The following is a 24,517-nucleotide window of genomic DNA, read 5'->3' as shown; positions in this document are numbered from 1 at the left end:
ATGGCCTGCTACAACATCTGCCGTCCCTGCGGACCCACCCCGCTGGCCAACAGCTGCAACGAGCCCTGTGCCCTGCAGTGCCAGGATTCCCGTGTTGTTATCCAGCCTTCCCCGGTGCAGGTGACCCTGCCAGGACCCATCATGACCTCCTTCCCCCAGAACACCGCCGTCGGATCCACCTCCTCGGCTGCTGTGGGCACTGAACTCAGTGTCCAGGGACAGCCCATCTCGGGTGGATTTGGCTTTGGCTACGGCCTTGGCTATGGCCGTGGATTTGGCTATGGCCTGGGAGGCCTGGGCTGCTACGGCAGGAGGGGCGGCTACAACTGCTGAAGACCCTCAGCACCACTGCTGACACCAACCACCCACTCCCTGGAACACATCTCAGGCATTGAGGACGCCTCTCTGGGCCAAGGCTCTCAAACGGGCTCAGCACTTCCAGCTCCTGCTCTCAGGATTCCAATCAAGGCAGCAGCCAAGGATCCAGCCAGGGCTGCCTGCAAACGTCGTCCATCTCCATTCCTGCTCTTCTCCTCCTCCATGTTCTGCATCTCCCCTCTGGCTCTGTCCAGTCCCCTCTGCTTCTTCCGAGGCAGACACCACCGGGCACCTCTGCTGGGCTGCTCCCATTGCAGAACAGGAAGACCTTGATGCTCTGGCCAAACCTGCTCAAAGGAAGGGGCCTCAGCTGATGGTCTCCCTCCCTGCACCTCAGACCAGCTCCCTTCCACTGGCTGCTCCTGAGTTTTTACTTTTCTAACTCAATAAAGTTTTCTTGCATCACAACCTCAGGTGACTCCTTCTTTCTTCTCCCAAGCTTCTTCCCATCTCACTCAGCACTAAGCCAGGGTTCACCCACTGGGCAGGACGATAACCTGTGCCTAGGCCACTCTCAGGTTTGATTTCTGCCATTCCTCTACTCACTGCCACACTTTGCTCTCCCAGTCCATTATCACTCAAACCCTTCAGCTGTTGAAACACAAACCTGGATGGACCTATGCAGCTCTCTCCTTGCCTCTGGCACTTGCCCCTCAGGGATGCTGTGTTTCATTTTTCTGGACACCTCTCGCTCCTGGCCGTCATTGTCTTCCAGGGCGATCTCCAGCTCTGGTGGAGCAGGCCCATGTCTTCCATGTTTTCATGTCCCAGAGCTGAACACACATCTCCAGTCTCACCAGAGGGGAGCAGAGCAGCAGAATTCCCCCCTCACCTGCTGCTCACGCTGCGGGGATGAGCCCAGAACACCGCGGCGTTTCTGTTTTTGGCATTCACATGGCAGGCCATGTCCAAAACTTCATCCACCACCACCCCAAGTACTCCTCCTCGGGCTCAATCCCCTCCTCACCCAGCCTTTTTCCTGCATCTTTGGGATTGCTCCAATGCAGGTGCAGCAGATGCTGCATCTCTGCTCTGCTCTGATGATGTTGGAGGACTCTGTTAATCTCGGGGTTACTGGGAATGAGACAAAGCTCTGTCAGAGGATAACCAGAGCACGGCCTCAAGGATGATCGGGGGCTGAAGGTGTGGGACAGCCACTGCCCATGACATTGGGGCATTTTTCAGGCTCGCTGCTCTTGCCTGGCACAGCCTGGTGAGTGATGAGGTTGGGAATGCTCCGCTTCACACAGCTCTGCAATTCCATATCCCACTCTCGACCCTGTGCCCATCGTACCTTGGCAGCAGTTTTGATGGGTTGGTGCTCATCCCAACACTGGTGGAAGAGGGAAGAGGTGCCAGTATCCTGTGCCTGGACTTCTGCACATCCTTTGTTCCTGTGCCAGACAACATCCTTGTCTCTGAGCTGGAGAGATGTGGGTGTTGGTTGGACAATGTGGTGGTTAAGGAATGGGCGGGATGGTCTCACCCTGGTTTTTCTGAGTGTTTTAAAGCCTTTTGATTGTTCATAAGATGGAGTCAGTCTCTTTAGCTTCTGTACAATATTAGGAGCCGGTTTTGCCTTTTCTCGCACATGTAACATAAACAAATCCTTCGTTTTTCATTCCCTGTCCTTTGCATATTTCTAACCTGAAAACAATTGTAACTTACAGTTGGTCTGGCCATTTGGCTGGGAGGTGATAACTCCAGAAGCCAAACCACAATGAGACCCACAAATGTATAAAAAGTAAGAAATAAACAGGCAGAGAAGCTCTCGGCCTTGGCTCACCCTTGGGCTCTCTCTGAGGAACAGCTCTGCCCTGCAAATCTCTCGTCTCCGTGTAGTTGCTTTGCGTGATGCAATAACAGGGATGGTCTCACTCAAAGAGCTGTGGACAACGGCTGCCTGGCCCTGAGTTGGGAACAGGGGCTGAGTGGTGACCACTGGAGACTCACGTTGGGATATTTATAATTGCTTCTCATTGTCAGAAATCTGACTAAATCTGGGATTTAGTGGGGTGATCAGCAAAACCAGGGAGCACCCCAAGCTCACAGGCAGTGTGTGTGGTTGTGTGGAGGGAAGGGATGGCATTCCGAGGGGCTGGAACAGGTTGGGGATGTGGGATCCTGTCAGTCTGACGGGGCTGAACAAGGCCACGTGCAAGGTCCTGAGCGTGGTTTGGAGCAATGCCAATCATGGCTGTAGAGCGAACCATGAACGGATTGAGAGCAGCCGGGAGGAGAAAGGCTTGGGGTGTTGGTGGATGAAGAACTGGACATGCCCCAGCACGTGAAGGAGCTGACCAGAATCTCCCCGTGTCCTGGGCTCCTGCCCAAATCATGGGCAGAAGGTGAGGGGGGGATTGTGCCCCTCTGCTCTGGTCGGGGTAGGCTGGAGTTGTGTGTTCAGCTCTGGGACATGAAAATAAGGGAGACATGAAACAGCTGGAGAGGATCTGAAATTGTGCCTGGAAGATGATGAGGGGCTGGAGCAACTGATGTCCAGCCATAATGAACACAGCGGCCATGAAGGGCTTGTGCCAGAATCAGGGATAGAGCTGCATTGGTGTGGCCAGGCCTGTGAATAACAGCTGAGGTTCCTCTCTGTGCTGCATACCAAGCGTGCCAGTGTGTCCTGGTGGGGAGTGGAGCTGCAGAAGCAATTCCGAGAGAGGCGTTGGTGCAATTTGCACCCTCCACAAATGGCTTGTGGAGAAATGGATTTGTGCCAGGTGTGGTTGGCACAAGTTTGTGAGAAAGGAGTTGAAGGAGACAGCTCAGGTTGCAAAGCAAGAGAATTTTATTGAGGCAAAAGAACAAGGAGAGATCCTGAGCAGCCGTTGGCAGGGAGCTGGTCTGAGGTGGAAGTGGGGTGACGATCAGCCAAGGTCCTTTGATTGCAGCAGGTTTGGCCAGAGAATCAAGGGCTCCCTGTACCACAAATGGAGCAGCCCAGCAGAGGTGCCCAATGGCCTCTGGCTTGGCAGAAGGAATCTGCAGAGATGGGACTGGACAGAGCCAGAGGGGCAATGCAGAGCCGGGAGGAGGAGAAGAGCAGGAACGGAGATGGGCCGTGTGTGCAGGCAGCCCGGGCTGGATCCTTGGCTGCTGCCTTGCTTGGAGCCCTGAGAGCAGGAGCTGGAAGTGCTGAGCCCGTTTGAGAGCCTTGGCCCAGAGAGGCGCCAGCAATGCCTGAGATGTGTTCCAGGGAGTGGGTGGTTGGTGTCAGCAGTGGTGCTGAGGGCCCTCAGCAGTTGTAGCCGCCCCTCCTGCCGTAGCAGCCCAGGCCTCCCAGGCCATAGCCAAATCCACGGCCATAGCCAAGGCCGTAGCCAAAGCCACCAAATCCACCCGAGATGGGCTGTCCCTGGGCACTGAGTTCAGTGCCCACAGCAGCCGAGGAGGTGGATCCGACGGCGGTGTTCTGGGGGAAGGAGGTCATGATGGGTCCTGGCAGGGTCACCTGCACCGGGGAAGGCTGGATAACAACACGGGAATCCTGGCACTGCAGGGCACAGGGCTCGTTGCAGCTGTTGGCCAGCGGGGTGGGTCCGCAGGGACGGCAGATGTCGTAGCAGGCCATGGGTGTGGTGTGGAGGGTCCTGGAAGAGAGGGGGTGAGGCAGGGCAGAGGAGTTGGGTGTGAGGGATGATGATGCAGGAGGTTGAGGGAGTGTGGCTGGTGTTGTGGGTCTGTGGGGAGGTTTGAGGGCTGCTGAGGCTGGGGTTGGGTTTGCTGAAATAGAGGGACTGGGGGTACAGGAGCAGAAGGGTCAGGGGATTGAGACTCACCTGGTTGTGGGCAGAAGCAGGAGGAGAAACGCTTGAGGAGAAGCGTGTGAGGGAGACAGGCCCTGGTTTGACTTTTATACTGGTTGTGGAAGGGTGGGACAGCCTTGTCCCATGGCCTTGGGGCATTTTCAGGCAGCAGCCCTTGGCTGGTCCGGCCTGGTGAGTCCTGAGGTGGGGAGTGTTTTCCTTCATGCAAGTTCTGCATTTTCATGTCCCTCCCTTGAGGCAGTGTCCCTCTGACCTTGGCCACACCCCTTAATTGCCAGAATTAGAGACCAGAGTGGGGTTGTTGATGGAATGTGTCAGGCCACGTAGAAGTTTCAGCCAAAGCTGAGGAGAACACCGATGTCATCCGCGGTCATTCCATGGCACGTTGGGAACATGTCCCATTTGCATTCTCACCTCCTGCCTGAAAGAGCTCCCAGCTCTCTCAGCTTTCCCCCGTTTTCAGGACAATCCAGAACACAACCCCCTGGGCCCTGCCATTCAGATCGTTCTCAGATCACCAAATTAGACACCTGGACTTGCCTGGGTTGTTGAGGATAGTGCAGTACTCACCTCCAAAAGCCCTGGGCCACTTCCACATCCTCTTTCTGACAATCAGACATTGCCCAGAGAAGCGATCTCGCTCCTCAACCCTCATCCCAAGTGAAGATCCAAAGGACCCTGAACATCAAATTCTTACATGTGAGAGTTTTCTTCTCACACACAAAGTCCTGTACCAGGGTTAAAAGATGTAGGGAACTCTCAGCTTGAGTCTTTAAAGATGTTTATTCAGTTTCTTTTCTCAAGCTCAGTGCGTCGCCAACACCTAGCTTATTGTCCTGGAAAATACAGCTGGCAAGAACACCAGCCAGAGAATTCCAAGGTCTTTTAAAAGTTTCTAGTCCCATTAACTCTTAATATGTACTATAGTTACAGTTTTGTGCCAATAATCACTACCTATTCTAAACACGCAATTTCTGCATCAAACCCATTCTACCAATGTCTCTGTGCCACTGCCACAGCAGAAAATGGAGTAGAAGAAGAAGAAGAAGAAGAAGAAGAAGAAGAAGAAGAAGAAGAAGAAGGAGACACTGCCCAAAATCCTCCATCTTGCTCATATCTATCTCCATACTAAAAGCCCAAACTACAAATTTTCACCTTGTGACAAACAAAACTACTATTTATTTCAAATCTTTGTTGTTTTTAACTCAACTCTAGGTGTTGGAAGTTTTTCCCATGGACTCAGGCCAAAGGCAATGCTTTCCTGGGGTCCCAGGCAGGGTCTTGGACCCCCCAGGGCAGCTGGAGGGATTTTCCACGTGCCCTGGACTGCAACACCTACAGACAAGAGGGACACTGAGACACCCTCAGAGCACAACCAATGCTAAAGGCGATGCCTCCAGTCAGCTTTGACAGGTGGGAAAATTGCGTGGAGAGAGGGAATGTTGTGGAATCCCAACAGGGGATACTTGGAACAGCTGCAAAGCCCAGAGCAGCTTGTCAGGGCTGAGGGAGGCTGAGGGCAACGCTTCACAACTCGCCCGCACACCAGGGCGAGGCAGCGCCGCAGGGTGGCCTCAGTAACGACACCTCGGTTCTCCAAAGCTTTGGTCATGTCTCCATCCTGCCCCCACAACGGCAGAATCTGGTCCCTAAAACGCACCCTGAACGGCTGCCGCCAAGGGGAGATGCACACAGCCTCAAGAGAAGGACGTGGCACCTCAGAATTCCACAAAGAAACGCCGGAATCATGGCAGAGAAGGAAGGAGGAGGTTGTTGACCATCCGTTAGTAATTATTGGTTATTTGCTAAGAGGAACGTAAGACTAAGGCTCGAAGGATATAAATTATGAAACCTTACGGATTGAATGCGGAATAAATGAATTGAGGTCACAGACCAGGCTGGGAACAAAGGGATGGGCCCTGTTTGTTGTTTATTTCTTCGATTTCTGAATGAGGTCAAGAAATATATTTTAAATGACAGATGCGGTTGTTGTGAAAATTTAGGAAATCCAAATGGACCATAGCACTGTAATGAGTTCAGCCTGAACAGCCTCGTGTTTCCCAGATCCTCTCCCTTGATCCCGTTCAAGACACAAGGCCAAGAGATTCCCCTCATCCATCAGGAAGCATTCCCAGGCACTGGGATTTTACCAAGTTATCGTGCAGTGACCTCCCCAGGACATCATCAGCTCCCTCAGCATTCCTGGATGCAACAAAAGGACTGATGGACATCCAGTGGCACAGAGCAGAGTCCCAGTCTTCACAAGGCACCCACAAACCACAGCACACGAGTGCCACAAAATGACCTCACTGATGACATTGCAAATCTCTGGGCTGTTTATTCATTCCTCCCTGACACACTTCTGACAATGAAATCCTCCCAAATACCAACTCATGAAAGCTGCCGCCAAGGTCAGCTGGACACTGCCTCAAGCGCAGGACATGGAATTGCAGAATTGCATGAAGGCAAACACTTCCCACTTTGTGATCTCATGCTAGGCAGGGCCAGGTAAAAGCTGCTGTCTGAAAAATGCCCCAAGGCCATGGCACAAGGATGTCCCACCCATCCATGACCTGCATAAAAGCTGACCCAGAGCTTCTCTCCCTCACACACTTCTCCTCAAGCCTTCTCCTGCTCTTGCCAACAACAAGGTGAGTCTCAAACCCCTGACTTCCTAGTCCTGAACCCCTGGTCCCTCTCTTCCAGCACGCTCAGCTCCAGCCTCAGCAACCCTCACGCCTCCCCACAGACCCACAACACCAGCCACACTCCCTCAACCTCCTGCATCACCACCCCTCACACCCAACTCCTCTGCCCTGCCTCACCCCCCTCTCTTCCAGGACCCTCCACACCACACCCATGGCCTGCTACGACATCTGCCGTCCCTGCGGACCCACCCCGCTGGCCAACAGCTGCAACGAGCCCTGTGCCCTGCAATGCCAGGATTCCCGTGTTGTTATCCAGCCTTCCCCTGTGCTGGTGACCCTGCCAGGACCCATCATGACCTCCTTCCCCCAGAACACCGCCGTCGGATCCACCTCCTCAGCTGCTGTGGGCACTGAACTCAGTGTCCAGGGACAGCCCATCTCGGGTGGATTTGGTGGCTTTGGCTACGGCCTTGGCTATGGCCGTGGGTTTGGCTATGGCCTGGGAGGCCTGGGCTGCTACGGCAGAAGGGGTGGATACATCTGCTGAGGGCTCTCAGCACCACCCCTCACACCACCAGCTTGGGGTTCTGGCAACAGCTCCAGCAAGCAAAGCACCTCGGCTGCTGGTCACCCTGCCTGCATTTCACAGTGCTTCTCTTCTATTTCTTTCTCCTTTCTCTTCATTCTTTTGCCTCAATAAAGTTTTTCTGCATTAAAGCCTCAGATGCCTTCTCTCCGTTTTTGAATTCCTGTGGTTTCACGTCCTCACCCAGCGCAGTGCCAGGGCTCAACAGGACACTGGTGAAAGAAAAAGAGGCACAACAGCTTTTCCTAGAAAATTTGTCAGTAGGAGTTACAAACAAGACCTGCACAGGAAGCAGAGAAGAGCAGGAATCTTCCAAAATATTTTACATGTCAAACACCTGCTCTACCAAAGTCTTTGACACATTAATGCTCTCCGGCTCATGGATTTGGCAAAGTCTCCCTCTGCCTGCACACACCTGAAAAATTCTTTTCCCAGCAGCACTCTCAAGCCCTCTGAACAGTCACAAACCCTTCCACGTGGGCAGGAGTTCTAGAGTGCAAGGGTTTCGTTCCCTTCTGCTCAAGCCAGACCCACAGGAGCAGAGTTTCCAGCACCATGGACAGTCCACGTTTTGATCTCCCAGCACAATCTCCACCACCTCTTCCCCTCTTCGTCCAGCCTCATGCTGAAAAACCCTTGCCTTCTTTCCCCACGGAGTTCCATCCCTTTTCCCTTGTGCCCAAGGCCTCTTGTCCTCCAGGTGTGCGCTGCTGAGAACAGCCAGGCTCCCTCGGCTTCATTCCCCACCAGCAGAGGTTTGCACACTCTAAGAGTCTGTCTGAAGTTCCCCTCATTTGCCTCATGATCGTCATAAGGACCCCGAGGTTTCCCACTGCAGTTCCGGCCTGCTCGAGGTGGATGTTTGCCAATCATCCACAGGTGCATTTTCCTGTGTCACCACACCACGGTACACGGGCTTTGAGCAGTGTAATGGCAGTTCTGTACCTGAAGATTGCACCTGCTTCACGGTCCCTGCTTCACGACAATAGCCGATGAATTTCCCCACCTCTTGGCCAAGGGAACTTTCCGGGGTAACTTTGGTGGTCCCCCACAGAAAATCCTTCATCTGCTTCACAACCACTGTGACAGACGGAGATCAAAACCCCCTCCCAAGGACTGAGATTGAGACCCCTGTATGAAGCCCCTCTCAAGGACTGAGACATGAGACCCCTGCAACCCTAATTCAGGGGGTGGGGACTGACTTAACCGAAGTGAGATGTTTGCCTGCAGGTGTGATCACTGGACCAAGAAGACGATGGCTCTCGCTTACTGCTAAGAACATGGACTACCTGTTCCCCCTCGGTGGTTTCAATAGATTTACCTGTTCCCCCCGTGATTAAGGGCTATAATAAAAACCCCTGAGTTAACCAGAGATTTTGAGAAAGACTCTCCCTGACGTGACAGGAGGACCCATCGACCGGACCATGAGGACTTCATCTCCATGTTTGGTAGTTATATCCCCCCCTTTATCTCTTTCTCTATCTCTTTCTCTCACTCTTAATCCCCCTATCGCATTTGCTACGGTCAATCAATAAAAGGTGCATTTGCTTTAATGCTGAAATCCCCTCTGTGTTGTGTTTTGCACTCTGAGATCAGTAAACGAACCATCACGACCCCCGCTCGTACGAGCGGATCGTGACACACACTCTGATGTCACCCCCCCTGGCCAGCCTTGTCCCCTGGGAGTCCCAGCTCTCTCGGCCTCTCCTCTAGGAAAGATCCTCCTTGGGAATATTTGCTGGCCCTGAAATGGTCTGGATTCACCAAATCGACTTCATTTTCACACTGCGGGGGGTGCCCAGGACTGCCCACAACCCCTCACATTGATGTCACCAGTGCTGAACACACAGCAGGAGTCACCACCTCTCCCTGCTCGGGCATAAAAATTTTCCAGATCCTGCCCTGGACACTTGGGGTCCCTGTTCCCACCATGGTACAGGGGCGGCACCTCCTGCTCCATTTCTTCTCAACCACAACCACCAAGGCTTTTTTTGGAGAAGAAAACAATTGTCCCAACTGACACTCAGATATTTTATCCCATCTGGGAATGACTCCCCCCCTCCAAGACTTGGCACCTGTTCTTGTTGAGTTCCAGCAGATGTTCAGGACCACTCAGGTTTCCAGTGTTGGCCAAGAGGATCCAATTCCTGGCCTACAGCACTGGGCACTTGCTGACATCTGGAATTTGGGGCACTGACCACAAACCTCTGGACCCAGCCCTTCAGACCCTTCCCAGTCTCCACCAGTCGGGGCTCTGACACAACCCAGACTTGCCTGGATTTTTTTTTTTTTTTGAGGATGATGCAACGCTCACCTCCAAGAACACCGTGCAACTGCCCAACCCTCATTCTGACAATCAGGTATGGCCCAGAGAAGTGACCTCACACCTCAGCACAAGTCAGGGCCCAAAATTCTCTGGATATCAAAACCTTAAAATCAAGAGAGGCACCGAGAAACCCAAAGAGCACGACCACCGTGAAAGACAAAGTTCCATGGGGGAGTTTGCCCGTTTGGGGAAAGGCGAAGGAGGAGGGGATGTGATGGAATGGGCAACACCAGATTCTCGGAACAGCTGCGGAGCTCAGAGCAGCCCGGCAGCGCTGAGAGACGCTGGGGGCGGCTTTTTACAACACACCCACAAACCACAGCACACGAGGGCCACGGGATGACCTAAGTGATGACACCCCAGCTCTCCAAAGGCTTGGTCACGTCTTCAGCCTGCCCTGACACCAACCATCCACAGCAGAACTCGGTCGCTGCTATCGGCAGTTAAAAGAATTAAAAGCTGCCACCGAGGTCGGATGGACATGGCCTCAAGAGTAGGAGGTGGAATCACGGAATTTACAAAGACAGGCCAGACACCGTGAGACAGGAGGGAAGAGGATCGCTCTGACTGACCGTTAGTAATTATTGGGTTTTGCTCAGAGGAGCAAAACACTAAAATTTGTAGAGCATAAGTTATGAAACCTCATGGCTTGAATGCGGAATAAGGAAACGGAGGTCACGGCCCCGGCAAAAAGGGATCGGGCACTGGTTTGTTGTTTGTTTACCTGGAATTCTCAACCAGGTCAAGGAACACACTTCAAATGACAGAGAACGTTGTCATGTAAATTTGAGAAATACAAATAGACCAAAACATTGGAACAAGTTCAGCCCGACCATGATTTTGTTTTCCAGATCCTCCCTCGATCCCGTTCACGACACGAAGCCAGGAGCTCTCTTTCATCCATCACAAAGAACTCCCAGGCACTGGGACCTTTCCAAGATATTCCAGAGTGGTTTCCCCAGGACATCAACAGCTCCCTCAGCATTCCTGGGTGCAACACAAGGACTGATGGACATCCAGTGGCACAGAGCAGAGTCCAACCTTCACAAGGCACCCACAAACCACAGCACACAAGTGCCACAAAAGGACCTGAGTGATATCGCAGATCTTCAGGGCTCTGCTTGTTTATGAAGCCCTCCCTGAAACACACTGAACAATCACACCCAACCAAATACCAAATTATTAAAGTGCTGCCAAGGTCAGCAGGACACAGAATAAAGAGCAGGACACGAAACTGCAGAACTGCGGGAGGGAAAGCACTCCCCACCTCATGACTCACAGGTCACAAAGGAGCTGCTTCCTAAAAAATGCCCCAAGGCAATGGGACAAGGCTGTCCCACCCCTCCACAACCAGCATAAAAGCCGGCCCAGAGCCTCTCTCCCTCACACACTTCTCCTCAAGCCTTCTCCTCCTGCTCCTGCCGACAACCAGGTGAGTCTCAATCCCCTGACCCTCCTGATCCTGCACCCCTGGCCCCTCTCTTCCAGCACTCTCAGCCCCAGCCTCAGCAGCCCTCACACCTCCCCACAGACCCACAACAGCCTCCACACTCCCTCGCCTCCCTTCCCCTCCTGACACACCACCCCTGACACTCCTCATCTCTGCCTCACCCCCCTCTCTTCCAGGACCCTCCACACCACACCCATGGCCTGCTCCAACATCTGCCGTCCCTGCGGACCCACCCCGCTGGCCAACAGCTGCAACGAGCCCTGTGCCCTGCAGTGCCAGGATTCTCACGTGTCGTCATCCAGCCCTTCCCCTGTGCAGTGATCACCCTGCCAGGACCCATCATGACCTCCTTCCCCCAGAACACCGCCGTCGGATCCACCTCCTCGGCTGCTGTGGGCACTGAACTCAGTGCCCAGGGACAGCCCATCTCGGGTGGATTTGGTGGATTTGGCTACGGCCTTGGCTATGGCCGTGGATTTGGCTGTGGGCTGGGAGGCCTGGGCTGCTACGGCAGAAGGGGCGGCTACAACTGCTGAGGGCCCTCAGCACCACTGCTGACACCAACCACCCACTCCCTGGAACACATCTCAGGCATTGAGGACGCCTCTCTGGGCCAAGGCTCTCAAACGGGCTCAGCACCTCCAGCTCCTGCTCTCAGGGCTCCAATCAAGGCAGCAGCCAAGGATCCAGCCTGGGCTATCTGCAAACACCACCCATTTCCCTGTCATTCCACTCCCTGCTCCGCATCGCCCCTCTGGCTCTGTCCAGCCCTCTCTGGACAAATCCCTTCTCCCCAGCCAGTCACCATCGGGCTCCTCCTCCCCTCTGGGGCAAGAATTCCTTGATGGCCCAAACCTACTGCAATCGAAGGATCTGCGCCGATGGTTGTCCTGTTGCGCCTCAGACCAGCTCCATTTTAGTTAATTCTCCTCCTTTTTACTTTTTTTAGTGCCTCAATAAAGCTTTTCTGCATCATAGCCTCATCTGAGTCCTTTTTCTTCCTTCTCCCAAGGCTGTTCCAGCCCCTCATGGCCTGAAACCAGGTGTCAATTGTCCGTCCGCTCCAGCAGGTTTGGGGTTTGGTGTTCACCCTCTTTCCAGCCTGGCCAAACTCCTCATCCCAACGGAGACATGTCCTTCCAAGGTGCCAAGGCTTATTCAGGGAAATATTTCAGCCCAAGCAACTGCTGGTGTCATTTCTCCTTCCAGCACATGGCACAAACCCTTCCCTTGCCCAAACCATGCCTTGGCTACAGCTGTGCTCGTCCACGTGGGGCTCTGCTGAAATCTGCTGCTGTCAGAACAGTCTCGACCCAACCTCCTTCCCCAGCACCGCCCACGATCCGTAAGGAGACGCAGAAAGGAATGCTGGAGGCAGGGGAGAAAGGAAGAAGAGAGAAACGAAGCGGGAAAATTGTGTTATTCCCTTCCGCAGGTTCAGCACCGACTTCGGTGTCCCCATCCCAAAACCCGTGAGGCTCCGATCAAATGGGCTCTGGTCCCTTCTCCTCATGGACTGATGCCTTAAGTTTGAGCTTTTGTGTTTTTCAGATTCTCTGCTGCCTGGGTTCGTAGGTCTGAGCCTCACGTGAAGTGTCAGCTCTCCTCACAGGGGAGGTAGAAAAAAAACAAATCCTTTTCCAGCTTGAGACCAAGGACAACCGTTACAATTTTCAGGCCCAAAAAAAAAAGAACAAACGACAGAGAGCTGAGAGGAGAGAACGAGGAGGATAACTAGAACTTCACAACCCGAAGCTGTAATCGGACAATTCACCCCCAACATGCAAATGGACCAAAACTTGTAAAAGTGTGAGACCTCGTGACCGGCCGTTCGTTTTGTGACCACTTTGGGTCCGCCTTGGCCCGGCTCTTGTTCTTAAGGTGCATCCTTAAAGGCCTTTTAATAAATACCTACTTTATTATTTTAGCTCTGTTCCAGGTCTGCCTTCTCAAGGCATCGGCACCATCACATTCCCAGGCAAAGGAACGCCCGCAGAAACCATCCCGTGTCCTTACTTCCACCCCCGGAAAGCCTTCAAGGCCAGGCTGGGTTTGTCTGAAAACCATTTCCCGTGGTGCTGGAAATATTCGCGTTGGAAGCTTCAGCGATTAGGCAACCGGAGACTGGAAAAAAATGATGGATGAGTTGAGGGAATCATCTTGGGACCCTACAAAGAGTGGAGCGGAGGGGGCTCAGCCTGGACCAAAGGAGGCTCGGGAGGAGCTTCTGGCAGGAGAGTGGAGACGGGTGGGAGTTGGGTTTTGTTCCCAGGGAACAAGGGACAAGAAGAAATTGTTGTGCCAGCGGAGATTTAGTTGGATATTAGGGAAAATCCCTTCCTGGAAAGGGTTTTCCAGCCCAGGCCCGAGGGCGGAGTCCCCATCCCTGAGCGGGATCAACATCCACGTGGATGTGGCGCTCGGGGACGTGGTCACGAGTGGCTTTGGCACTGCTGGGGGAGGAGCAGGAGTCCGTCTCTGAGGGCTTTTCCGACCTCAGCAATCCCACAGCAATCCCACAATTCTACGCCCCTTTGGAATTTGTGGCGGTGGGAAGCTGATTCCGAGATTCCAGCTCCTTAGGGTAAATGCAGAACCGATCCTGCCACCCACGGCTCAGTCCCTCTTCTAATTGTGGCCAATCCTAATTAACCACTTCGTTGATAAGAACAATAAACCACTGATAAGACAACGATAAACCAATTATAAACCCATGATAAAATGCCACTAAGCTTTCTCAAAGCTCCCTTATCCCCATAAATAATTCTAAATTAATTCTAATTTGATATTTCCCCTTTATGTCTCATCCACACAGCAAACTGACGATCTTGGAGGTGTTTCCCAACCATCATCATTCTGTGATGCGATTTTAATTAGTAGAGTGAACCTTTCCATCAAATTTTATATGGACAAAATGGAATAAAACGTAATTTATATCAAACCAGCTTTGACAGCAAGATTTTAATCAACCTAAACAATTTCGTGACACTTCGGTGTGGAGGTGAAAGCGCTGTTCACCTTTTCCATGTCCTGTGGAATTCAGGCCCCCTGATTTTCCACATATTATTATTATTATTATTATTATTATTATTATTATTATTATTATTATCCCCCTCGCTCTCAAAACCAGCTGCAATTGATAAAACCATCAACAGACCTCCCGTAAGCAGATGGGGAAGGAAAAACAACCCCCTGAAGATTTAAAAAATACCCAAAACAACAAACAAACAAACAAAACCACTAAAAAACTCCCCCCCAAAAAAACCCCAAAAATAAAAACCTGCTGCTTAAGTAAATACATAAAGCCCCACCAGAATAAATCAGAACAAATGCCAAAACCAAAACACGCAGCAAAGGCCTCCTGGGGGAGAAAGGCAGCCAAAAATTAGATGAGAAAACACCTGGTTAGAAAACTCCACCTGAAGAAATTATTAAGATTAAGCAATGAAGGCGCAAAAACAGAGGGGAAAGGGGGAAAAAAAAAAAATCCATTTTAAGAAAAAAACGGGTAGGGAATGGCAAAGAAACACGAAACAAAAATTGTGAGAAAGGGGGAGGGACGATGATCCAAAGGAAAAATGCGGCTAAAAATGTTTATAACAAGAACAAACTCCGAAATTCTTCAAATCAGATCGGCTGGGCGTCACAGACTCCTCGCGGCACCAATTCCGTGTCATTATTCACCATCCACAGGGAACTCGGGCGGCCAATTTCGGGTGTTGTCACCTCCTGCCCTCCCTGTCCCCACCCTCGTGGAAGGTTTGGGGCAATCCAGAGCACCCGGGTCATGGAATTCTGGAATGGTTTGGGTGTGAAGGGACATTCAAGATCTTTAATTCCAACATTCTGGGCAGGGACAGCTTCCACCATCCCAGGTTGCTCCAAGCCCTGTCCAACCTGGCCTTGGACATTTCCAGGGATGGAGCAGCCACAGCTTCTCTGGGAATTCCATTCCAACCCCTCAGCACCCTCACAGCGAGGAATTCCTTCCCGAAATCCCAAATTCCCCCTGTAAATTTAAAGCCATTCCCCTTTGCCCTGTCACTCCAGGCTCTTCTCCAAAGATTTCAGGCAAATCAAACTTCTCACGGGAAACAAAGGAAGCAAATCCATCGGCCACATCCCTTCCCTCCAGGATCCCACTGTCGGCATCCCGTTGCTCCTGGGGGGCTGCATCCGACCCCGGGGAGGGAGCCTGGAAAAGCCTCTGGAGTGACGGCTCTGCCTGAACCAAACCCCATGGACACGGAATTCACCTTTCTGGAGAAAAGCAGCCCGGACAAAGGGATCGGGATCATCGGGGGATGGAACCAGGTGGATTTTAGGGTCCCTTCCCAACCCAAACCACTCCATAAGGATTTAGGAGCGCAGCCCGTTCACCTGGACTCCTTAAAGGGAATTATCCGGGTTTCTCCCTGGCCTCTGCACACCAGGACGCTCCGCGCCCTCCTCTCCTCCCAGGTTTTGTTATTCCCTGGGAAGGTTGCTCAAGAACCAGGAGAGGACTCACGTACTGGCTCTCGAGGACTGGAATTGTATTTTCCAAAATCCCCAAATCCGGTGTTACTCAAGAGGCCTTTGTGACTTGGCGGCTGAATTCCTGCGGCTCCCGCTCCCAGCTGGGGCAACGACGTTTCCCAATTTCCCAGCTGGACACGGACACCTTTCGGAGCAGCCAGGCAAACGGAAAGGAAGATTTTACATGAATTTAGAAACTGCTCAGGGTTGTGTGAACAGCAGGAGAGCGAATTCACCGGCACGGAAAAAAAAATCATTTCCAAAAAAAATGCTCCGAACGAGTCTTGTTCTCCAGCTTCATTCCTTAAAGTTGGATTTGCAACAGGCCAGGGGGGAAGGGAGAGGGAGCAACGACGGGATTAAATCATCAGCACTCAAAGGTTTGGGCTGTGGAGACGCAGCGGAATAAATGGGATTGGATTTTATTCCCAGCGTGTGCAGCAAACAGGAATTTTTTGGGGTGGGAGAGACCTTCAAGGTCTTCCGTTTCCAAAATCTCCGTGGTGGAAAAGTGGATTTATTTTTTTCCCACTTCTTCTTTAATTGTTGGGGGGGGGCTGGTTCAGAGTTGTTCCAAGCCTTTATATAACTCAAAAATATTAAAAGACAACAGTCTCACGTTTCCATAGCGACGGAGACAGCAGGAATTCACGGGCTTGAGTTGTTGGCATCTCGCATTTAATCGAGGTTTAAAAGTCAGAGAAATTTGCTTGGAGCTTCCCTGAAAAGCTCCAGGTAGGACAAAGGGAGGCCGTGTCCAGGAAGAGAATCATGGAATGGTTTTGGGCTTTAAGGGACCTCGACCAAGTCCCCGAGCGTCACATCACACCCCTCAGAGACATCCCGATTCCCCCCTGGAAGTGTCCAAGGCCAGGCTGGACGGGGCTGGGAGCAAGCTGGGATAGTGGGAGCTCGATGAAATTCCCTTCCAACCCAAACCATTCCGTGTTTCGGTGATGGAATGCTCTTTGTCGGATCAGGATGCTTAGAGAAAAGGACCAAAGCTGCTCTTTTATTCTGCATAAATCAGGTTAAATTGAAAAAAAAAAAACCCACAAACCCACAACCAACAACAAAAAAACAAATTAAAAAAAGCCCCCAAACCAGCCCTAAAACTAAACGTTTCCAAAATGAAATCTAAAGAGCAACAGGAGCAGGAGAAAAAGACCAGGAAAACAGGAAAACACCAAAATTTTACCGACTCACCCTTTCCCAGCCTCCATCCCGCTCCACGCACGTCCCGAAGGAGCTCGGAGGAGAAAACCCGACGGGTTTTGGGTCCTCCTGCTCCCCCCAAAAGAAAAAAAACCAACCAAATCCCCCCCACGGGTTGGACGTGAGGAAGCTCTCGCAGCCGTGGAAGAACAGAAGATGTGAGCATCACCCGGAGCCCCGGGCACGGCGGAGCCGCCGATCCTGCCGAGACAGCCGGCCAAATTCCTGGAAAAATTGCAAGTCAGGGATTATGCTGAGGCTGGAAAGGGAATAAAAGGGTTTTGTGGTTGGTTTCGCACCGTGACCGGACTTGTCCCCCTCCTGACAGGCTGAATTCCCGAGGTTTTGGCCACGGGGTGAAAGCTGCTCACAAGTTCTCGTGGTGTCCTCGACTCCGTTGTCACCGTGGCCAGAAGCCGTCCTTTATCCTCCCAAAAAATAAATTGGGCTTCGTTCCTCGGGGTGTTTGGGGTTTGGGGCGGGGGGGGGGGGTGTTGACGGGCATCACGGTGAGGGAAAATCTGATGGAGCAGCAGGAAGGGATCGAGGGGAAATTTCGGAGCGGACAAATTCCAGAGGGGACCCCCAGGTTGGGCGGCGCTGGGGGGACACAGAGGGGTCGGAGCCTCCCAGTTTGGGGTCCCCATCCCAAAGACACCAGGTTGGGAATGGGAACACGGATGTGGATGGGGGGTGTGGGGACACGGGGGGACGGTGGGGGCGCGGGGCACAGGTCCCACAAGGTGCAGCGGGGTGTTTTGGGGTGCTGGGGGACCCCCACGTGTGGGTTTGGCGGAGGTGCACACACAACACGCACAGAGCGCCCACAGCAGCTCCCATCTCCGTGCGCCTCGGGAAATACGGGATTACCGTATTTACAAGTGTGTGCGCGCGCCACGGGTACCGTATTTTTTTGTTCCCCCCCCCCGAAATGCGCATCACGCCGGCACCGTAATTCCCAGCGCGCATGCGCAATGCCACTGCCGTTATTTCAAATGCGCATGTGCAAACTAAGTACCGGCTTTTAACGCGCGCATTGCACCGGCACCGTAATTTCAACGCGCGCATGCGCACTGAGGGTAACGTATTCTAAATGCGCATTTACCGTAACTCCAGATGCGCACGCGCAGCACAACTACAGTAATTCTGGTTGCGCATCACACAATTACCGTACTTCGATGTGCGCATGCGCACATTAAGTACCGTAATGTCCAAAGTGCATGCTATAATTACTGTGTTTCCAAGGGCGCATGCGCACACCGGAATCGTAGGTCCAAATGGGCCTCTGCAAGTACCGTATTTACAAACGCGCATGCGCGCCGCACCACGATACCGTAGTTCCAAATGCGCATGCGCAACACTACTACCGTAATTCCAAAGGCGTATACAAGCAGAGCTACCGTAATTACAAATACGCATCCCATCTCAAGTGCCGTAATTCCCCATACGCATGCGCGTAATGACTACCGTTTCTAAACGCGCCTGTGCGCGTGACTACCGTATTTCCAAGTGCGTATCGCGCCAATACCGTATCTCCCAGGGTGCATGCGCACTCAACTGCCGTAATGGCAACCGCACATAATACCAGAACTACGGTGTTGCTAAAACGCGCGTGCGCAAAAAAGTACCGTAATTACCAACGGGCATCACAAATAATACCGAAATCACGACTGAGTTTGCGCTCCACAGCTGCCGTATTTCAAAGTGCGCACCACAACACAACTACCGTACTTCCTAATGCGCATCCAACATCGCCACCGCACTTCCGAGAGCGCATCCGAACATAGCTACCGTAATTCCAAACGCGCGTCACCGAACTACCGTACTTCCGAGTGCGCAGGCGCACCATGAAACCACCGTAATTACAAGCGTGCGCCGCACTCCTCCGCCATCACCGTAATTCCCAGTGCGCACGCGCATCGCCCTCCGCGCCCCCCTCAAAGCGAGCAGCGCTACCGTATTTCCCGGAACACGCGCGCCTCACCCCCGCCCCCCAAAACCCCATCCTCCCACCCCTCCCATCATCCCCCGCGGGGGTGGGGCTCATTTGAATACGGGCGTGGCTTTGCCGCAGGAGGGGGGCGTGTCCCGTGGCGAGGCCCCGCCCCCCAGCTCTGCCCCCATTGGCCGCGCCGCCGTTGTCGCTGGTGACGGGGACGCGGCGGGGCCGCCGCGCTCAGAGCGCGCCGGGAGCGGCCGCGGCGGGCACGGAGCGAGGAGGGGCCGGCAGGGAGGGGGGGGGGCTCGGGGTCGGTCACGGGGTGGGGACGGGGGGGGGCCATGGGAGCCCGAACCGGCACCGGCACCGGCGGCGGCGAGCGGTAGAGCCGCCGGGGATCATGGCGGAGAGGTGAGAAGCGGCATCGCGGCGGGGAAAGGGGAGGGGGGGGTGGGCTGGTTGGGGGGGGTGGGGGCTGCGCCTCTAGGTCCAACCCCCTCCCCCCCCAAAAAACCCTTTTAGGGACCCCTTCTTGCATCCCCCTCCTCTCCACATGGCGCTTATGGGGGTGCCCCCCCCTCTTGGAGGTGCCCTTGGGGGGGTCTTTACCCCCCCCCATCACCACTTTGGGGGGGGTCTCAGCGTGTTTTTGGGAAGGGGAGGGGTCCCTCCTCCTCTGGATCCGTTTGGGGGGCTCCGCTTTGATCGCCGGGGGGGCGTCCCCACCTGCGCTGCATCCAGGTGTTGGTTCGGCTGGAGAATTCCAAGCCCCTCTCCCAGATTTTGGTGCATGGCGGGGGGGGCTGGATTCGCCCACCTGCTTCCCCGTGGCTGCAGGAAGGGGATGGGAAAAAAGGGGGACGGAGCTCAACCCCACCCTGGATTTCGGGGAGAATTGGGAGAGGGGAGTTGGATCCCACCCCGCTCCCTTTGGAAGGGGTTATGGAGGGGCTGGATCCCACCTGGTTTACCCCTGGAGCGGCTGGATCCCGCCCTGCTCCTCACAGGGGGTTTTACGGAGGGGCTGGATCCCGTCCTGGCCCCCGTGGTTTGGGCTGGATCCCTGTCCCCTGGATTATGGAAGGGCTGGATCCCACCCTGCCGCTCCTGAGAGGGGTTTGGAGGGGCTGGATCCCACCCTGCTCCTCACAGGGGGTTTTATGGAGGGGCCGGATCCCACCCTGTTCCTTCTGGAGGGGTTAAATCCCACCCTGCTTCCCTTTTTTGGGGGGTTTGGCAGGGCTGGATCCCACCCTGCTCCCTGTGGAGGGGTCAAATCCCACCCTGCTTCCCTTTTTTTGGGGGGTTGGAAGGGCTGGATCCCATCCTGCTCCCTGTGGAGGGGTCAAATCCCACCCTGCTTCCCTTTTTTTGGGGGGTTGGAAGGGCCGGATCCTACCCTGCTCCCTCTGGAGGGGTCAAATCCCACTCTGCTTCCCTTTTTTGGGGGGTTTGGAAGGGCTGGATCCCACCCTGCTCCCTCTGGAGGGGTCAAATCCCACCCTGCTTCCCTTTTTGGGGGGGTTTGGAAGGGCTGGATCCCACTCTGCTCCCTCTGGAGGGGTCAAATCCCACCCTGCTTCTCTTTTTGGGGGGGTTTGGAAGGGCCGGATCCCATCCTGCTGCCTGTGGAGGGGCTGGATCCCACCCTCTTCTCCTTGAGGGGTATCATGGAGGTGCTGGATCCCATCCTGCTGCCTCCGGAAGGGTTAAATCCCACCCTGCTCCCCTTTTTTTGGGGGGTGTTGGAAGGGCTGGATCCCACCCTGCCCCTCCTGAGAGGGGTTTGGAAGGGCTGGATCCCATCCTGCTCCTCATGGAGGGGCTGGATCCCATCCTGCTCCTCATGGAGGTGCTGGATCCCATCCCACTCCCGGCCAGAGGGATCAAATCCCACCCCGCTTCCCTTCTTGGAGGGGTTTGGAGGTGCTGGATCCCATCCCGCTCCCCACGGAAGGGGTTTGGAGGTGCCGGATCCCACCCTCCGCAGGATGGATTTGGGGGGGGGGGGGGTGTGTTAAATCCCACCCTTTGGAAGGGCAGGATCCAGACCCATCCCTCTCCCTTCGGATGCTCCGCTCGGGATCGGGCCGGGGGGATGGAGGGGAAGGTCGCCGATGCCCGGGATGGATCCCACGGGATGCGGGAGGTGTTTTCATGGAGGTGTAAGGTGTGGCAGGGCGAGCAGGAGGGGGGGAGCAGCTCCCGGGGAGGCGTGGGAGTGGGTGTGGATGCGGGGATGCGCCGGGAAAGGGGAGCGGGCAGGGATGGAGCCGGGTGGGATGGAGAGGAGGGGGGGGGCTGCAGCGGGATGCGCAGCGCCGGAATTCAGGGCGGGGATCCAGAGGACCAAATCCGCTGGGGGTTTTTTTGGGAAAGGTGGAGGGGCAGAGTTGTTCGGGAAGTATTTATTTCACGCGGACGACGGAGCTGCTGGTTCGGGATTTTATTTTATTTTATTTTATTTTATTTTATTTTATTTTATTTTTATTTGATTTTATTTTATTTTTATTTTATTTTATTTTAATTTTTTTTATTATTTTTTTTTTTATTTTATTTATTTTTATTTTTCCCCCTCTTCCCTCCGCCACTTCCCCCATTCCCCGCGTTCCCCCTCCGGCTGCGAAAACTGCAGGATGGGAGTGGAGTTATTTATTTATATCCTTATTTATTTATATCCTTATTTATTTATTCCCTTATTTATTTATTCCCTTATCTATTTTTTTTTTTGCCCCTCCGTCGTTTATTTATTCCCTCATTTATCGAGTAATTTTCCGAGTGGTTTCTTCATCCTCCTATTTATTCCCACTTGAATCGACCCCTTGAGTGACCTCTACGGAGAAATCCGCAGCTGCTCCGCCGGCTCCGGAGCTTCACCTGGCGCATGCAGCTGGGTGGGATTAAAGGGTGGTGGGGAAAAAAAAACAAACCAAAAAAACACGTTTTCCATAGAAAATGGACGGATTCGGGATGTTTGGAGGGAGCTGTCGGGGCCCTGCGAGCAGCAGGTGGCTCGGGAAGGGCCGGGATTGGGATGTGGTGCTTCCCTCGGCGCCTCCGCGTCCAGGGATCGGGGTTGGTTGGGCTCCTTCCCCCGTGGAATGTCTTTTTTCCCGGATGGATGTTCATCGATCCCAAAAAAACAGCGGGATTGCAAAATGTGGGGAGCCGGGTTTGGCGCTGCCGGAGCGGAAAACCGACGGTTTTGTGGAAGAGGGGAGAGCGGCGGGATTCGGTTGTGGATACGGATTCGTCCAGGAATGTGGGAACCTCGGGTTATTTGCGTGGGTTTTTGCTGGATTTTGGAGTTCTCCGAGTGTTGTCCCGTGTGGATTTCGGGGGGGATTGAGGGTTTTGTTCCTTCCCCATCCCTCGGGATGGGTGGAAGAGGGAGAGCTCGAGGCATCCAGCGGCCTTCCCCTTCCCCCAAAGGGATTTTCACGGAATATCCTGAATTACAGAATCCCGGAATGGTTTGGGTTGGAAGAGGCCTTAAATCCCACCTAATCCCACTTTTCCCAGTTTTCTCCAAGCCCCATCCAACCTGGCCTGGAGCTGGAGTGCGGGATCTTGGGCTCGCTGCACCGGGAGGAATTCTAGGCCTAAAAAGCCTAAATTTGGGAGAATTTAACTCCAAAAATTGGAATTTTGTGTCACCGGTGGTGGCACAACCCATCCCACCCGAACCAGGGATGGATTTTCAGGATAATCCCAGCATTCATCCCACTGGGAAAGAGCATTTCAGTGCTTCCTTTGGGAAGAAGGGCCTGTGGGGGAGGCCCTCGTTTTCCAGGGAAGTCTTTGCTTTTCCCACCCAAATCCGCCGTTCCTGGATTTTTCCTGCTGCAAATCCAGACAATCCAAGGTCTGGGCTGTCTGTGAGCCAGATGTCCTCGGGCTGCTCTTTTTCCAGAGGGGCCGGAGATGGCTTCAAAGGGATTTTTTGGGAACGTCCCGCTGTGCCGTGGGGTTGGCTGCTTGTGCTGGTGGGAGCAAAGAGGGGTCAGGGATTTATGGAATGGTGTAAGGCTGGAGAAAGACCCTTAAAATCATGGAGTTCAACCCTAAAAGTTTGGAAGGAAAGGGAGGCTCCTGAAGGTTTTCCCAATCCTGGCTCAGGTTGTGTTTCATGATGGGTTTCCCTGATATCCGTGAAAATCGGTCGGTTCAGTTTTATCCTGATTTTTGGGGGATTTTATTTGTCGGTGCTGCTGTTTTGTTGGGATAAGGAGCCGCTTTTTACCCCGGATCCAGTCCCAAGTGGTTTTTACGGGTTGTCCAACCTCTGTAGGGTTTCCAGGCCTTGACATCGCTGGATCATCCCAAATGATCCGCAGGCGTTTTTAAAAAGGGGCGTTTCCTGGAATTCCAGGCTCCTGGAAAAGTACGGGAACGTCGTTTGTCTGGTTGGCTGGACATCACACTCCCTGGGAACGCCTGGAATCCGTTCCATGAAAATCCTGTCCCGTGGGCCACCAAATCCCTTCTTTAGTGGGAAGTTGGAGAATCCTTGATGCATCCCGCAGGTCCTTTCCCATGGATAATCCTGATGTTCTCAGGCGGAGCTCCAGGGAAGGAATTCCTTCAACTTTGTGCTCCTTTAAAGCTTTTTTCCCACCTCTCCGTTTTCCAGAAAATTTGGATGAATCCGTAGTTCTTTACCTGGATTTGATGGTGACCTACTTAGGCCTCGATCCCGAAGATCCAGGCTTTCGGGAACTCCTCCAACCATTCCCAGGGAACCAAAGCTTTGCGGTGCCATCGTTCCTTTCCTGAGGAATTATGGATTTTTGGAGTCCCACCTCTGGGAATTTGGGAACAGACACCACAAAAAACCCAACGAAATAATGACCCAAAAACACTTTAAAAAAAAAAAATAAAATAAAAATCCCAAATCCAAACCACAAAATACAGCTGGGAATTCAGGCGGATTCCAGAGTCAAATCGATGTCAAATCCCATAAAACCACGCATTCCCTGATGGTGGAACAGAGCCGTGGAGGGGCCTGGATTTAGGGGAGGGATCCCAAATCATCGGATCTGGGAATTTTTGGGGGCCGTGCTGTGGCTGCCGTCGCTGTTCTGTGGAGTTTTTTTATCCAGGAATGTTTGCTCCGGGTGATAAAAAAATCAGTGGGAATTTCGTTTCGATGATTAAGATTCGGTTAGGATGATCCCAAGTTGTTCCAGTGACAAAAAAAAAAATTCCTTCAGATTATCATTCCTTGCTCTGCCTCCCGCATTTTTGCTCCAGTGATTATTTCCTTACATGCTCTAAATAACGCATTGAACCCCGACCTTTCCTCTTCCTCCTCTGGCTCTTCCCAAAAATAAACATTCCGGCTGGAATTTTTTTTTTTTTTTTTTTCCCCAACTTTCCAACTCTTCCAGGCTGGCTATTTTTGATTCCAGCCGCCAAGAAGTGTTTGAGGGATAAATGTGCTCCAGGTGCTGAGGGGAAGAGGTGGAGAGCTCTAGACTTCCCAGTGCCCTTGGGAATTCGTCGTTATCCCTGAAATTGCTCCCAGGCATCCCCAAATCCCGGGGTTTTTTTGTTGTTTTCCAGCTCCTGAAGCACCTCCTGTCTCAAATTCTTCGTCCCTCGCTCTTCCCTTGATCTTCACAGATCCAGGGATTTGGGTTATTTCCTTCCTCCTGCTCCTGCCCCTTAAACATTCCCAC

General features: G+C 53.3%; 4 protein-coding genes across 5 annotated transcripts in view; 3 read left to right on the top strand and 1 right to left on the bottom strand.

The window, feature by feature from the left end:
- LOC120756260 (feather beta keratin-like) lies at positions 1 to 333 on the top strand. Its single transcript, XM_040072314.1, has one exon. It carries the CDS (start codon positions 1 to 3, stop codon positions 331 to 333), a length of 333 nt encoding a protein of 110 aa, XP_039928248.1.
- Positions 334 to 3,261: 2,928 nt separating this feature from the next.
- Positions 3,262 to 3,958, bottom strand: LOC120751575 (feather beta keratin-like). Its single transcript, XM_040061603.2, has one exon. It carries the CDS (start codon positions 3,956 to 3,958, stop codon positions 3,623 to 3,625), a length of 336 nt encoding a protein of 111 aa, XP_039917537.1. The 3' UTR covers positions 3,262 to 3,622.
- A 3,055-nt stretch (positions 3,959 to 7,013) lies between these two features.
- On the top strand, positions 7,014 to 7,349 carry LOC120751571 (feather beta keratin-like). Its single transcript, XM_040061590.1, has one exon. The coding sequence runs from the start codon at positions 7,014 to 7,016 to the stop codon at positions 7,347 to 7,349; it is 336 nt and encodes a 111-aa protein (XP_039917524.1).
- An 11,818-nt stretch (positions 7,350 to 19,167) lies between these two features.
- Positions 19,168 to 24,517, top strand: part of ARHGAP39 (Rho GTPase activating protein 39) — a 122,722-nt gene continuing 117,372 nt past the window's right edge. For both annotated transcript variants that reach the window (XM_040082332.1, XM_040082317.1), the window contains exon 1: positions 19,168 to 19,247. In XM_040082332.1, the coding sequence (XP_039938266.1) occupies positions 19,237 to 19,247 (11 nt within the window). In that variant the 5' untranslated portion in view covers positions 19,168 to 19,236. The remainder of the gene's footprint in view (positions 19,248 to 24,517) is intronic.

Source organism: Hirundo rustica, chromosome 1 (assembly GCF_015227805.2).
Source record: "Hirundo rustica isolate bHirRus1 chromosome 1, bHirRus1.pri.v3, whole genome shotgun sequence".
Taxonomy (NCBI): domain Eukaryota; kingdom Metazoa; phylum Chordata; class Aves; order Passeriformes; family Hirundinidae; genus Hirundo; species Hirundo rustica.
This window is presented reverse-complemented; position numbering and strand designations above follow the sequence as displayed.